The sequence below is a fragment of the Rhinichthys klamathensis genome, unplaced genomic scaffold (assembly GCF_029890125.1).
Source record: "Rhinichthys klamathensis goyatoka isolate OS25496 unplaced genomic scaffold, OSU_Roscu_1.1 h1tg000040l_1, whole genome shotgun sequence".
NCBI classification, from domain to species: Eukaryota; Metazoa; Chordata; class Actinopteri; order Cypriniformes; family Leuciscidae; genus Rhinichthys; species Rhinichthys klamathensis.
This window is the reverse complement of record NW_026606587.1, coordinates 11,821,905-11,838,597: the sequence shown is the minus strand read 5'-3', so window position 1 is coordinate 11,838,597 and position 16,693 is coordinate 11,821,905. Positions and strand designations below refer to the sequence as shown.

At 39.8% G+C, this 16,693-nt stretch overlaps 1 protein-coding gene across 1 annotated transcript in view; it reads left to right on the top strand.

Annotated features, from left to right (window-relative positions):
- The window catches only part of bin3 (bridging integrator 3), a 65,058-nt gene that overhangs the window by 28,988 nt on the left and 19,377 nt on the right, over positions 1-16,693 (top strand). The window contains exon 6 of the mRNA XM_056246867.1: positions 9,001-9,041. Coding sequence (XP_056102842.1) covers positions 9,001-9,041 — 41 coding nt within the window. The remainder of the gene's footprint in view (positions 1-9,000; positions 9,042-16,693) is intronic.

The window sequence follows — 16,693 nt, the reverse complement described above, 5'->3', positions numbered from 1 at the left end:
CATGTAGGGGTGTGCGATATCACGCTTTTTGATCGTGGACGATTAAAATGTCTCCACGATCTGCTTTTGAAGAAATATCGTAGTATCGTGCTACAGTGAATTCTATCAGTTGCAGTTCTGGCGCCTTCATCTCAACATACTCAACCCGACGTGCATTCACACATCACATGTTAACGCAGAGGTAGAGTTACACTGACTGGACACTGCAATTCACAAAAGTTCATTATTTGCATGTGCTTTAAAGTCTTGCTGGTTAAACATGTCATTCACGTGCTGATGCGCTGTTCTAACATGCGCTTTTCTGAGCGCGTACACGCGACACTCACAGACACTAAAGGCCTGTCTAACAGCTGCGCCTGAATACTGGACTAAGTTATCTTTTAAGTCTTTTGCGCTAATACTGTCAAATACACACAAGGTTTACATAAACAAAGTTGGTTATCTCTAAAGTGAAAGCAAACCGAGAAAATCTGACTGTCAAATGCGTCTATATTAGACGCGTCGCGTGCAGGTCTTAAAGAGACAGTATCCTAATAGTAAATATGCTGCCTCTTGTCCTTAAAGAGATAGTTCACCCAATAATAAAAGACTTTGGCCTAAATGTCTGCCATTCTTTTTTCTTTTATATTTTTGTTACCTAAAAGGCTTTTTTTAAATAGGGACATTAGTTTGACTGTAATGCTCAGCCACTTGCAAAATAAGACCAACATAAAAAAGAATCGTGATAAAATCGTGATTTTCCTGAAAAAAATCGTGATATGATATTTTTGCCATATCGCCCACCCCTAATGTCATGGGTAGGTTCATGTCTAGGGGTGTCCCGATTCTTGTTGCGATAGAGGGGTAGGGCTACATAGCCCTCGAAACGGAGATTTCTCAGAGGCACACTCCGAACGGAGGGCTACGAGAAAGTTCCCAGAATGCATCGTGAATCGAGATGGCTTCGCAAACGGTTAAACATTTAAATTTAACCCCAGATGACACCACCATGCACTTTATTTACTCTTATAATAATAATATAGTCATTTAAATTAAGAAATAGTATAATAAATTACCTTTCCGAGGTAAGAGCAGCGGCGCCCATTGTCAGTCGTTGTCATGGAGAAATCCTGTAAAAATTCGTCGCTTCCGTAACGTCAGAGCCATCGTCGACGACTCATGATGTATCGGGTTCATGAAGGGTTGTTCCATTTCGTAGGGGAATATTTCAACCCCTTGGCCCTTGTAACTATGTTTTAAGGGCCAAGGGGTACACTCGAAAACAAGGGGTAGGGGCAAGGGGTGAAATGGGATTGAGCCTAAAAAGTAGCCCAATTCTGCGGGAAAACCACGGACTTGGCAACACTGTGGCAAACCCACTTGAAGGTCATACCATCACCTTCTACACGACACCTGCGTGACAGTTGACGGAAAATAAAGGATCAGGCTTAGGATAGCCGATACGATCAGTTAAAAAATGCTTAATCGGAATTCTGAATCTTATGAAAAGAATTATGTTAAATTATAAATGCTTTGTATATCTTGTCATTCCCATTTATCTCGAAATGTATTTTGAAATCTGCCATTTTGATGGCTAATAAGTGCTTGGTTCAGTTGACAGTTTTATTTTATTTTATTTTAGCCTGAGGTGGAAATGCCAGTCGTGGGATTGTGGCGTATTTGCATTGTTTGTTTTTTTGGGACAGGTGAAATATCCTCAAATACCATTCAAGCCTCATTCTATATCAGACCTTTTGAACTATGATCCTGGAGGGCTGTTTTCCAGCAGAGGAATAACACCATAATCAAACAACGTAATCAGATACAGCCAATGGCCGCTTTGGTGCGCTCATTATTATATTTGTTCACTTTGTGTTGGCCAATATGTATTAGGCTTATACTGACTCCTAGTTATGTGAGTGCAGCATCACACACATATTTTCAGTTACCGATTCGGTTGTCAGTATTTGCAGTCAGCTATGATGTTTATTTCATTAACGAAAGTGTCCAGTACCGATTAATATTAGGCTGATCTCAAAATGTATGCTCCCATGAGCCAACCCGCTCCATGTACAATATATGATATGACTGTAATCTCATGTAAGTTAACATTTCTCTTAAGTACTATTCATTTCTTTGGGGCTAAAACTTTTTAATGAGAAAAAAGTTACTTTTTTCCATCTTTAAATATCATATGCTCCGCCCCCACTTCGACCAGAAGTTATTTGGGCATTGTAAGCTGCTTCTTATTAGGCAGTGATACTTATTTACATAATAACCAAGTGAATGTGAGACATGTTTATGTTTTAAGCGTATATTGCCGCCACTAGATCTGGCTTACTCACCTCTAGGCCCACACAGAATCTGTACACTTTTTATCTTTCCATATTTCTGTACTAATTGTGGCGGGGAAATCAGTGGAATTCTGCAGATTGGATTTCATTATGGTAAAATATGTTTGTGTGTACTGCACTGAAAGTACTGCACTTGTATTGGGAACTAAAAGCATGTTTAAATTAGACAAAACATTTAATAAATGTCCACACACATCCCCAAAAGCTCACATTTACACTCCCTCAGCTAGGGATGTGCCCCGGAGCCTAAATCCGAATTTGGAAATGCACGGAAAATAAATAACGCGTTCTAAGGAGCCTCTAAAGGGACATAGTTAGGCTTGCTGCAGTAGTCGGTGACATTACAGTACTGTTTATATAACCATAGTTTTCTGACAAATATTATGATTAAATGGTGTATAACGTCGCATCTAAAATGTACAAGAAAATTATAAATATAAAAAAACATACCACTCTGAAACGTCCTGTGAAATCCGTTCTGTACGATCCTCTTGTTTGTTAACATTCTTAATTCTGAAGCAGGCTTGAATTACTTTGAAATTGACGCCATCCTTTATATTTGCATCTGATTAGAGCTCGTGGTTATGGTAAGTGGCGGGACATTTCCGCAACACGTGCTGCCAATCACAGCACACTGGACCAGCAAACCAATCACAGCACATTTTGTATTTTGGAAGTGGCGCCTTCGGCCCAGACTAGGGAGAGTGGAACTGTAATAATGTTAAATATGTGAAAAATAATGTGTTTTTTGAACAATCAAGCATGAAAGCATATTCTAGTACACCCCAAAAACAAAGTCAAGACTTCGTAAAAGGGCATAATAGGACCCCATTTAAGAACATCCAGGGTTAAGTGTCTTATGTTTAAGGGGACAGTGGTGATGACTCAAACATTTTATGGGTTTAAACCTACAACCTTTGGTTATCCATCCAAATGATTAGAGACTATTTCAAACCACCCTCAGCGATTGTTCTTAACTTGACCCAGAGTTTACCGCAGCGCTCATGCCGTGAGAAGCTTAAAAACAGCAAGACTAGAACAATGAGTCTTAAGGTGCAGTCACATTTACTGTTGTGTGCAAATTTTCACAGCGAAATAATCAATGTAATTTTGCATGAGGGTTAGGCCAAATAATTTCCCCAGCCAGATTTTGCAATGGGTTCAAGTTGTACACACGAATTTACCGTTGACTAATATAAATCTGCTTGGTTTGAAAATGACTTTGGTGTTAGCTGTGCTTCATACATTGAACCTTGAACCAGTGAACCTTTTTTGCCGGCCACATTTCACCAACATTTCGCAAATATGACTGTATACACTCACCTAAAGGATTATTAGGAACACCTGTTCAATTTCTCATTAATGCAATTATCTAATCAACCAATCACATGGCAGTTGCTTCAATGCATTTAGGGGTGTGGTCCTGGTCAAGACAATCTCCTGAACTCCAAACTGAATGTCAGAATGGGAAAGAAAGGTGATTTAAGCAATTTTGAGCGTGGCATGGTTGTTGGTGCCAGACGGGCCGGTCTGAGTATTTCACAATCTGCTCAGTCACTGGGATTTTCACGCACAACCATTTCTAGGGTTTACAAAGAATGGTGTGCAAAGGGAAAAACATCCAGTATGCGGCAGTCCTGTGGGCGAAAATGCCTTGTTGATGCTAGAGGTCAGAGGAGAATGGACCGACTGATTCAAGCTGATAGAAGAGCAACTTTGACTGAAATAACCGAGGTGTGCAGCAAAGCATTTGTGAAGCCACAACATGCACAACCTTGAGGCGGATGGGCTACAACAGCAGAAGACCCCACCGGGTACCACTCATCTCAGAATGAGAAACAGAAGTAAACAGAATGAGAACATGGATCCATCATGCCTTGTTACCACTGTGCAGGCTGGTGGTGGTGGTGTAATGGTGTAGGGGATGTTTTCTTGACACACTTTAGGCCCCTTAGTGCCAATTGGGCATCGTTTAAATGCCACGGCCTACCTGAGCATTGTTTCTGACCATGTCCATCCCTTTATGGCCACCATGTACCCATCCTCTGATGGCTACTTCCAGCAGGATAATGCACCATGTCACAAAGCTGGAATCATTTCAAATTGGTTTCTTGAACATGACAATGAGTTCACTGTACTAAAATGGCCCCCACAGTCACCAGATCTCAACCCAATAGAGCATCTTTGGGATGTGGTGGAACGGGAGCTTCGTGCCCTGGATGTGCATCCCACAAATCTCCATCAACTGCAAGATGCTATTCTATCAATAGGGGCCAACATTTCTAAAGACTGCTTTCAGCACCTTGTTGAATCAATGCCAAATAGAATTAAGGCAGTTCTGAAGGCAAAAGGGGGTCAAACACAGTATTAGTATGGTGTTCCTAATAATCCTTTAGGTGAGTGTAAATTTAAAATACCTGTGCATTCCTTCTCCCCCCAAATAACTCCTTTTGTTTGTCTTCCCAATAGCCGTCCATATGAAGCAAAGTTGGCTAATGTTTATGTATAACTTTATCTCTGTTTTGTACATCTCAAAAATGAACCATAGACCAACTTAATTTCTGCCTTGCAACACCTTCTAACCCGTGTTTATTTTCAACTTTTGGCCGAGAAAAATAGTTGCGTCTCTGACTTTGGCAGAAGTACGTTCTGTCTTCCCTCCAGCAGATTGGGTATGAGTAAGTTTTTCTCACAGCAGACCCCACGCCCTTCCACACTCAGCGTGCACATGCATCTTCAAATGAGTCCCATCTCTGCGTTGCTATCTTCTGTTTCCTGCTGCCGCTGACACTGATCGTTGTCTTTTTTCCCTCTCATTTCCCCACATTGGAGTCAGTCCTTTCTTTTGAAAGTGGTTAAGAGCCCTTAAGCGATACACTCAGCACTGGCTGCATGTCAGAAGAGTAGCGCTCATCTTCTCTGGTCTATCGCCTACAACCTCCGCCCTGGAAACTGGGTCCTTCACGTGACTCGCGCCAACATTCCCAATGCATTGAGCTGTATGGGGTGAAACGGCACAGCACTGCTCCCAGCGTGAAGAGTTATAACATGTTGCACGATTTCTACTTTGACCCATTCTGCTGACCATTCAGAGCTCAGCTATTTACTGTTTTCAGACTTTTACTGTAGAACATTGAAGGCTAATTATGACTTTTAGGGGAAATACACTTTTTTTTCTTTAATCTGTTCTAAGATCGGATATGTTACCCAATGCATTAGCATGTCTTGTCAATCATTCAGATGTTCTTTATGAGAATCTTGAGAGGGTTAGTTTACCCAAAAAGGAAAATGCTGTTGTCATTGACTTTCATCCTTCATGCAAATCTAAACCCACACAACTTTCTTCTGTGCCAAAAAATACATTAATCACTGGTTCATAGTGACCAATAATCTACAAAAAATTGCCGCGTCATCACCATAAATCACCATAAAAGTAGTTATTCAGACTTTTTCTCTGTTTTCCAAGTCCAGTGAAATTATATTGCAGCTTTGTGTGAGAAACAGACCGAAATTTAAGTCGTTATTCACTGATAATCTTTCTTCCAGTCAGCTGTTAATTCCACAACCAATGCAACCAGGTCATTTTAATAAACTGACTGATCGTTACTCACAAATTAGATTAGACTGATACAGCTTTCTAGTTTTATTCACAGATTCAGCGTTCTCGTGTTAACCGCTCACTAGAAAGGAAGACTACCTGTGAATAATGACATCAATTTCAGTCTCGGCTATCATGCGACTTCAGATTTGCAACACAAAAAGTGATTAGATAGATAAACAAAATAAGATTTTAGGAACACAAAAGGTACTAAAAAAAATCATAAAATCAATCCATCTACATGATCCCCCATTTACATAAAACAAATATATTCTTTTGTTGTCCTGATGAGATTTACAGTAATTTACTCCATATTTTTTTAACGTGGTTGCCGTCAGCTGACAATCAAAGCCAGCAATAGTTGATCAGTCGAACACGTCGTGGATGCAAACCCGCCAGTGTAAAATACACCACGAGTGCCTTTAGCTGTAATGCAATCCGCAGCTCGGCAGATCTCAGAAATAGCAGATTGAAGCCTGATGCAAATATCCTTGCTCTCCGCTGACCCCTCTGTCAGATTCACCAAAGCCAAATGCTTTCTACAGCGCTCTCCTCTTCGCCTGAGCACCGTTTTCTCATACTCTACTGTATGGGCACTTGGCAGGCGAACGGCGCTCTATCCGTGGGCGACTAGAGATGTTAGCACAGCTGATTTTTCAGCTCTGCATTTTGCAGTGTGCTGGTGTGAATTTCCCTGCTTAGGATGCTTGAATGGTTAATAAGACTTCCATGAATCACATAGCAAACCTGCAAAAACTCCCCCTGTTCTTCAGATTGAGAGGTTTTGTCACGGTAGCCAAGCAAATCATATTTGTGTTATATAAAGATAACTAAGCTGTTGTCTTAGCTCCCAGTCGAGGGTAAGATGGATTGCCCCGGGGTGGATACAAATAGGCAGGAAAATGTTATGATGATAAGTGTAGCTTCATTTTAGGCCTTCACTGGGTATTTTTAAGTCATGTTTTAGCAGCTTTAAGGCTCTAGAGACTTTAATGTTTAATAACTAGCAGCCATAATGGTGAGGAGGAATATCGATTTTTCCAGGGTTTGTATGCATTGTATGTATTTTTGGGTGTTATGTATTGTGTGTGCGGTTGATCTCTGGCCCCTGATTCACACACACACACTCTCACTGGAGTGTTTTCCTCAGGCTGTTCTCTCATCATATGGATATACTTCCCCATCATTCCCACCATCTACTGTATCTCTCCTTCCATCTCTTTTGTCAACTGAGAAATAAATCAACTTGCATGTAATGTTTTATCTGTATTTGGTTGTTTCTTCATCTACGGGGCAACTCATTACAGAGGTTGATCTTTATTAAAACTAACTGATTTTTTTTTTTTTAGATTTTATTAATACGAAGGTTACAGGGAAAAGACATGCTTTCATTTAAATCTGCTTCTTTTCAAATGCCTGAAAATCTAAGATCATAGTATATATATTTAAAACTAAATCATTTAAATATGTATTGCGTTAAAATAATTGATCCGTTTTTTTTTTTTACACAGATAATGGATGTTATTGTCGTTTCCACCACACCAAGCAATTCTGTTGTTTAATTTGTGTACTTTCCTTCAGGAGACAAGTGTCAGTGAAGAGGATGTTTGAGATGAAATATTAGATATGTGATGAATATAGAAAATAAAAATCGAGGTAAATATCACTAAGGAAATTTATATCACTGAATTAATTTATTTAGTTATTTATTTGTTTGTTTGGGGTTTACACAAATTTAGGGTTTATGGTTTACAATAATGTATGTTAAGACCAGAAATATTTATTAAAGTAAATTAATTGATTTATTCTAGGGTTAGCCTTAACCCTTTAGGGTTAATGTACAACAAAACAATAAGTTTACAATGATTTATGTCAAGACCAAAACACATTATTTATTTGTTTGTTTGTTTTGTTGGGTTCAGGGTTGATTTACAACTTCAACTAACCACAATTATACAACCATAAACATTTATTAAGAAATAAATTGGGTCAGTTATTATTTATTTATAGTTAGGTTTAAGGTTAATGAACAACTACAACTAACCCTCAGTTTACAGTAATTTGAAACTTTTATTAAGAAAGTAAATTGAGTCTATTTATTTATTAATAAGGCATTTTGTCTAGCCACCACTTTTTTTCTAGCTCGTCTTTAATGAATCATTGTGTTCTGGGGTCGAGTTGTGTTTGCTCTCAGTGACTGACTCTGCTCTCAATAGCGAGTGAGTTGTTGATTAGCTCCATAAGCTACAGCCCTCTGATGGGCCTGTCAACTCGTGCTCTGGTGTAACGTTCGCTGTTTGCTCTCTTCTTGCATTGTTTTGCCAGGTTAGGTTAGCATTCTGTCAGCCAACCGCATCCTATTGACATCTCAGATCTGCAATGTAAATGATGTTTTGCAAGTTTAAGATTTTAATTGTGTGGCAACTTTTAAGACTTTGTTGGTTTGGGGCTTGAGGCGGCAATGCGACGTTCGTTTACACCCATTTAACTCAAACACCCCCCCCTTCCCTCCTCTCCTCTTCCTCCCCCTCCTCTTCTCTTCTCCTCTCCAGCCCTGACACCACATGGAGGAACGAGGGGAATATAAACTGTTATTGTTAAAAATGTTTGTTTGCAGAGAACTTTCATCTTGTACGGCGGCCCACCCTTCTCGGCGTTTTCAACTGCAGTCGGGGCTGCGCTTTCATGTGCCGTCCCTCGACGATTCCTGCCTTTTGTATTCACTGCTCGATTAATATTCACGTCTTTTTCGCTGCTTTCCTCAGGCCAGGAGCACAATAAAGAAACAACGTCACAAACTTTTCCTCCATACTTCTCATTTGAATGCCAAACGCGCTTCGCATTGATAGGGAAGGGGCGTCAGCTGTTGATCTTCTAAAAGTGGGGGTCATGTCATATCCTGTTGCCAATTAGCTTCACTGAGAAGGTTTTGGGATGTCAGTTATTTATTTATTTAGATTTTTGTTATGTTCGACCGTAATGATCAATGTAATTTATTTTGATGGTTGTCATTCAGCTATTAGCGATTCATCTTTTTCAGCTAATGTGTTTCTTTTTCTGTCTTTGCAGGTCAATCAGATTACGAAGACTGTGATCGACCCTTTGAAAAAGTGAGTGCTCTTTTTGGTTTTTATCGAAACATTTTCAAGCAGGCTCTGTTCCAAAAACTAGTACACTGGCTGTTTAGACTGCAGATTAAAGCGATGCTCCACCAAAAAAAATTCTAATTCTCTCTCATCATTTACTCACCCTAATGCCATCCAAGACATATGAGACTTTCTTCTTCTGATTAACACAAACAAAGATTTTTAGAAAAATAATCCATCTCTGTGAGCCCATTTAATGCAAGTAAATAGATGAACTGAATGTTGAAACTCCAAAAATCACATACAGCCATCATGATGGTAATCCATAAGCCTCCAGTGGATGAATCAATGTCTTCTGAAGCGGAGCCGTGTGTCAAAACAAAACATCAACAACAAAAAAATTATATTTTACACTTATTTAACTATAAACCATTGCCGGAGACACATTCACATACACATTCATTACACTTGACATAAATAGTGGTCGACCTGTATAGATTTTTTGGTGGCCGATGGCACGACTTTTATCAAACAAACAGCAAACCTTATCAACGATGGTGATAATTAAAAAATGCCAATATATTGGCCTTGGCGATATCGGTTGACATAAGCGGAAGTGCAGAGGACGTCACTTCTCACATGAGCTTCAAGATGCATTTGTCACGCTTCACAACGCACTTATTATTTTATTCTTTATTTTTGCTTTTTAGAGCATGTCATAGTTAGCTTAGTGACATGAGAATATCAAACTAGGCTCAATTCTGAGTTACACTGAGTCTTAACCAGACGCGATGCGATACGATTCCAGCAACAAGCAATTTGTCTGTCCACACCAGATGCGACACGACTATGAGATCCGACAAAATCAATCAAAAATCACAACCAATCAGAAGAGCGTATGGGCGTATCTCACTGCATTAGCAAGCGAATGGATAAGTACACAATCAAATTCAGAAATATTACATCATTTTAACATTATTAATAAATACAGAGTGACTGATACAATCTTTGTCATAGAATACCCTTGAGTTCACAGTTTGAACTTTCTGGTTTCCTTTCATTTATTTGTGAGATCTGAGGTAAATTTTCCAATTGTCGTTATCAGTATGGTTATAAAGTGCACATAACATGATATACAAACTCAGACTGCATTTTTCTAACATTAAAAAAGCCTATAATCAGTACCTGAGATTATTATTGTCATGGTTTGTTGTTGTTACTGCCGTGACATCAGACAAATGGAAACTGTTTCTAAGGGTGTGTTCACATTTGGCAGGTTTGTGTCGATTAAAACGAACTCTGGTGTGATTGCTCTGTTAGTGCGATTCATTTTAATTAGTGTGAACGCTGCGATCCGAACCCTGGTGCGCACCAAACAAGCGGACCGAGAACCACTTTTTTAGGTGTGGTTCGGTGCAACATGGACCAAAGACATCTTAATGAACATGAAGATGCTCCCCTAAAAAGGACTGAAAGCTCAAGAATATCTGATTCTTCTTGTCATAGTTTTGATGCATACAACGAGCACATTTAGCCCAGCACACAGCACTGAGTTCACACAGCATAGCACTAAATGTATGTGTTTTGGTTCCGGACAAAAAGAACCAAGAGAACTGAATTGCAAGTGTGAACACACCCTAAAATGGAGAATCCCTTGTCACTCGTTGGACAGAAACTCTGATTAACATGGAAAAGATAGCTTTTATCGCATGTTGCAGGATCACCTCGCGTCTGGTGGACATTGTGTTAAGTCTAATGAATAAAGCATTCTGTATCCGGTGTGAAATTGCTGCCACGTGTGGTTTCGTTTGGGTTAGTATGTTGCTTATGTAGGGAATAGACTGAGGATTTAGAGCAGAGCTGTTTTGTCTGTCATTGTTTCAATCTCTTTTTTATTCCATTGGAATGTCGAACATCAAATATTTTCCAAATGAGACATTATCTTCCACTGAACATCTGTCCTGGAATAGATTGTCGTTTGAATCACAGTTGCATTGACTGTCCATATATGCGTAATCTTAAGTTAGTTATGAATGCTGGCTGGAATTATGTTATTGTCTTTAAACACCTGGAATCAATTTGCGTGTCCTCTGTGGAAAAAATCTGCGGTTGTTCTATTTCAGTCGGAACTGATATGTTTATTGCATAAAACAACTACAGCCAGGCTGCTGCAATTAATAAATATGTCGAAGGTGTGTTAATGACTCTCTTTCGGGTCGCCAGACTTCCTCTCAGCTGCGCGCATTAAAAGAGCAGAGCGTTATATGAGACATGGTCTGACGGCTGCAGGTCTGTCCTGAATTAAAGAGTGTGTCTGGAGGAAAGTTTATTTGGCTGTCCGCCCCTCCACTCCTCTCTCGCCCCCATGAGTGCTATTCCATGCCTCGTTCTCTCGTGGGAGGAGCCGGAACAGGAAGCAGGCCTTAACGAGAGACTAGGAAGGGGAGACACTCCTAACAAACGCCTCTCTCTCTCTCTCTGTGTGTGTGTGTGTGTGTGTGTGTGTGTTTTGAGGAAGTTCTTGCTCTACTTTCGTTCCTAAAGGATGTGCTGATTTGTGTTCAAATATGTAAGAAATAATTATATTTGTTTTTTATTACTTAACCATTCACCACAAAGAGGGTTTGGTCTCCATCCACTCTAGTGAAAGGCTGTCGTGTGTGTGTGTCAAAAAAGTGAGACGAGTCATAGGAAGATGGATAGAAAGTACATTCTGGTGGGGTGTGTGTTGTAAAGTGTACATGCAGTTGTGTGTGTGTGTGTGTGTGTGTGTGTGTGTGTTTGGTGGCAGGACGGAATGGTTCTCATTTCCGCTGGATGGTGGGTGTGTGGCGGACGTGTGTGTAGGCTCTTACCGTGGCCTCGAGCCCAGAACACACACACACACACACACACACACACACACACACACACACACACACACACACACACACACACACACACACACACTCATGTACACGCAAATACTATGAGCACAGAAGAGGCTTTAAACAGCAGAGCAGCATACACACTCTCACACATACACATGCAAACTTACAGCTGACCACTTCTAAATATGACTGCTTGGAAATGACACGAGACATCTTGAGTGAATCTCGCAATTGTTGAAAACTATCTAGATCATATTTCTCCTCAAAACCAAAAGAATCACGTTTACTTTATAAAAATCAGTAAAGTTTTCACAGCAGAAAGACACGTAAAACATGTCCCTTCAGGTCGTGGTTCACAATTATACTAAAAGGCCTTTTACTTGCCAAAAACGTATGAACTTTCAATCAGAAGACAGAAGGCATGGTGTAGATTTTGTGCAACAGGTTTTTCAGCAAAGTTTTGATCATGTTGATACAGTAATGTTACATATGATACAGTAGGCCAGGCCTTATAGGGTTAAGATGCACAGAGTGATTTACAAATGCAGATCATGAAAATTATATTTTGCTTTAAAGAAATAAATAGTTTTTTAGGGCCATCAGTTATTGTGACGCTTTACATTTGATTTTTTTTTTTTTTTTATAGGTTTAAGTTATTTAATTATGTATCATCTTAGTTTTGTCATTTACGTTACATGTTGTGTTTTTAGGTTAATGTTTATTGTATTATTTTTGTGTTGTGTGTGTGTGTTATCACGATGGTGTTTTGTATTTGTGTGTATGACACGGAGCACCTGCATATGTTAATATTTCTCTCAGCTTGTGGAAAAGCTACTTTTGATGAACTTGTATTCATCATGTGGCTTTCTCTTTCCCACCTGTGTGTTTTGGTGATTGTCAGTGTATTATAAAGTTAGAAAACCGAGATTTTACAACATTGACTCTTTCAAACTTAGTATGCATCCATATCAAGTGTGCTAGAAATCTCATGTTTAGCTTTAAACAAAACCGCATTCTTTTAGCCATCGCTACGTCTCGGTCTCGCCTCCAGTGGAATCCTTAAAACACACTGTCTTTGTTTTCTGCTGAGCCGTAACACATTTAATCAGCCATAAGCCAAGATACCATGAAAGACAAGATTCCATTAGTGCATGAATAGATGAGCGTTTCTTGTTTCTTTCTCGTTGTTCTCCCAGTGTTCATGGGAGGAAAGTATTTATAATGTGATCCTTCTGAAAAGCTGTTGAAACTCTAATGGCTTCAGACAGATGTCGGATCTCTTAATGTGATAACTCATTTCTAAACCAGGTGAGTGCGTGCCTCTCGCTGCGAGTGTGTGTTTTGTCTGCGCTAACAGAAGTCAGCAGCAGTTTTGAATTGCGCGAGTAGCACTCCATTATATCTGCCGGGCGATATGCATTAGGGGGAGGTTGTTTTGACTTGGTTCATTAAAGTCTTTGTCAAGACGAGATGGAATTTTTTTTTTTTTTCTGATATGTCTCATGGAGAGATATCTTGGTAATTGTGACGCTTGTCTTGGCAAACACCACTAACTATTGCTCATATATAAGGGTTTATTCAAGTCAAAACAGTAAGTATTCTTGCGTGGTTGCTTAACTTGTCCTGTAATGTTTGTGCTACAGCCATGGATGATACAGTACCTCAAATCATACTTGCTGAGGAGAAACTTCTCGTAGTGATCAGACTTAAAGGGATAATTCAACCCAAAATTTGAATTATCATATTCAAAAAAGATGGTATTTTGATGAATGTTTCATCCGTTTTGTCCATACAATGAAAGTCAATGTGGTCCAAAACAACACAGTATTGGAAATCATTGATTTTTCATTGCGTAGACGAAACAAAACGCACAACATGACAGAACACTAAAAAAAAAACCAGTATACAAGTGCTGTAACAAGTCTCTGTCTAGCACAGTACTCAGAAAAATAAACAAATCGAATATTATAGAATAGAAAAGGTAAGTGTTAGTATTATTTGGTTAAGTGCTGATGAAAAAGATGTCTTTCTTTACACATTTTTTTGAGAATGGCTAAAGACTCTAATTGAGAGAGGCAGGTCATTCCACCAACACAACACAACACACAACACAACACACAACGCTCATGATAACTTTCGTTAACTCTACACAAAGTTAATCCAAATCACCAGATAATTACTCTTCGCCACGATGTTATAGAAATATCCAGAGCTACAGCAAAAACAGAAGTTCACCTTCCAAATAAGAAAAATGGGTGGAACAACCCAATAAACTTACATTTGAAGGAGGAACCCGAGTCATAGCTAGATCCCAGAATGCCATAGAGACTTGTGGGTGGGCTCTTTTGACTTGGGCCAGTAAGTAACCACCCTAGCAAACACCCTTGCATTGTGAAATGCCAGTAGAGAGCATACAGTCTGTTTACAGTCTCCTGTGATGCTTAAAAGAGAGACACAGGGCTGGTCAAAGATGTGGACCAGCTTCCAATTCTGATTTATAGAAATAGAAAAATTATAATAAAGGCATTCTCAGGCATGACACAGCACCCAGCATTCAGATACACCCTTACAGCACAGTGAACTTGTTAAACTCCTGCGCAGATGTACTGTCACACTGTCCCGCTGACCGGAGCACGGTCATCCTGTCCAGACTCTGGTTTGGCTTGTGTGTGTGCGCGCCGACTGTGACTTTGTCCAACTGTTATTTCTGCCATTCTCTGTCAAGCGGCCACCACACCCGCAGCCAGACTAGACGGGTGTGAAATTATACAGCCGACCAGCGAGGTGGAGCGCAAGTGTGTGTGCAGTCACGCGGATCTTCATTGAAACATCAAGAGAGTGTTTAGACAGGACGGGCGCGTGACCTTGTGTTTAGCTTGTGCCGAGTCAGACGGGCCGTCCTCTAGCCAGTCTGAACCGTTAGTCTAGATTACAGCGAGTGTTTTTAGATTGCCTTGCTCCAAGAACACCACCCGTAAACTGTCATTATAGACAGAGCAGGCCTGCTCTAAACCTGCGCTCAAAAGATGCAAATTCCACGTAACATGATCAAGTTGTTATTTTACTAATATTGTGTGTGTAGACATGCTTAATTGGATGTTTATGTGTATTTGAAGGTTCTAAAATGGAAGGAATCATTCCCCCAAAATTGGAAATTTGTCAAGATTATTAGTAATTACAGACTTAAAGGGTTAGTTGTCCCAAAAATGAAAATTCTTCAATTAACTCTTTACCCGCCAGCACTTTTTAAAAAACGTTGCCAGCCACCGCCAGCGTTTTTGATCATTTTCACAAAGTTTTCATGGCCCCCTAAATATTTTGTTGTATGAATATCTAAACATGGTTTTATTCTAGCTTCATGCATTCTTATTTTATCAACACTTGAATGTGGGTAAGTTTCATTAAAAAAAGCAACATTTTAAACAAAAAGCTGAGAAAATTGCGTTTTTGTCAAAGACTACATCCAGATCAGATTCAGAACGATGATCAAAACACAGATGGAGTCGATCGAGTCCATCAACACCCCTAACTGTACGTTCACACCGCCGCCGACTTGAGCTTCCAAAGCGGCCGGAAGTCATTCATTTTCAATGGAAGCTGGCTTTTCTCAGCTGCAAGGAGCGCCAAATCCATCGGCGTCGCGTTTTGAAAGTTGAAAGAAGCTCAACTTTATGGTAATGAGCTGTGACGCGGTTCAGCGGCAAAACGCCAGCAACCAATCGGAATATAGACGTCCTTCGCGCTGGCTGATTCCGGAGAAACATACAATGCAAACTTTCGTTCCTACCAAAACATTAGTTCCGAGAAAATGGAAGAGAAGCTATCGCCGTTGCTGGGTTTCCTATCATTTATGACATGACGTTGTTTGACCGCATGAGCGCAACGTTTATTTGAAATATTTACGAACGCTCGTTTTAAAGCGGGAATGCAATACATTTGCTCACGGTGACACTGATTTGACCAATTGCAATTATAGCCTAATGCAAATAATAATAGCTAACTATTCTTTTTTTCCCGACCAAATGTGACCAAAACGGTTATAAAAATGCTGTCATTATAAAAGGTTTCTTCAATGTATTGCTTGTTTTTTTCTGTTTATTACATTTCATGTTGTGACACTTCTATTCTCCCTGCAACGTCAGAGCATCAACAAGCTTCCCCGTACTTTTTGACAAGCGTCCCTGACAGGGCGGCCAGAGCTTCTTTGACGCTCAAGTCGGCGGCGGTGTGAACGTACAGTGAAGCTTCACAGTCCTGCAGCTCGTCCTGGGTCGACATTTCACTCAGTAACATTAGGCAGTTTTGATTTATATGCTGTTTAATGTTGATGATCGTGTTATTTTATATTTGCATGAGATTACATATGCTATCGCTTGTTTCGGCTTGTTCTTCGCCTGTGTTTTGATCAGGAGATTCCTCTTTCAGAGGATGTGTAATAGCGCTTGAACAAGCCTAACTCCAGAATGAACCTCATTGGTTCTCGCACATCAAGGGAACATGCTTCAGCTTCCGTTTACCACAACTGATGCTCCATCTGGTCAACATATAAAGCGATCAAGTCTCTTCTGAAAATTTGGAATAAACTGCTCGATTCCTATGGATTAGTTTTACAATCTCTTTAGAGAAAGCTCTCAGATTTTGTTAAAATATCTTCATTTGTGTTCCAAAGATAAACGAGTCTTATGGGTTTGGAAACATATGAGGGTGAGAAATCAATGACAGAATTTGCTTGGGTGAACTAATCCTTTACATTTTAGTCATATAAATGATTCCTTTTAAAAAATATTTTTTACCACACCTACCAAT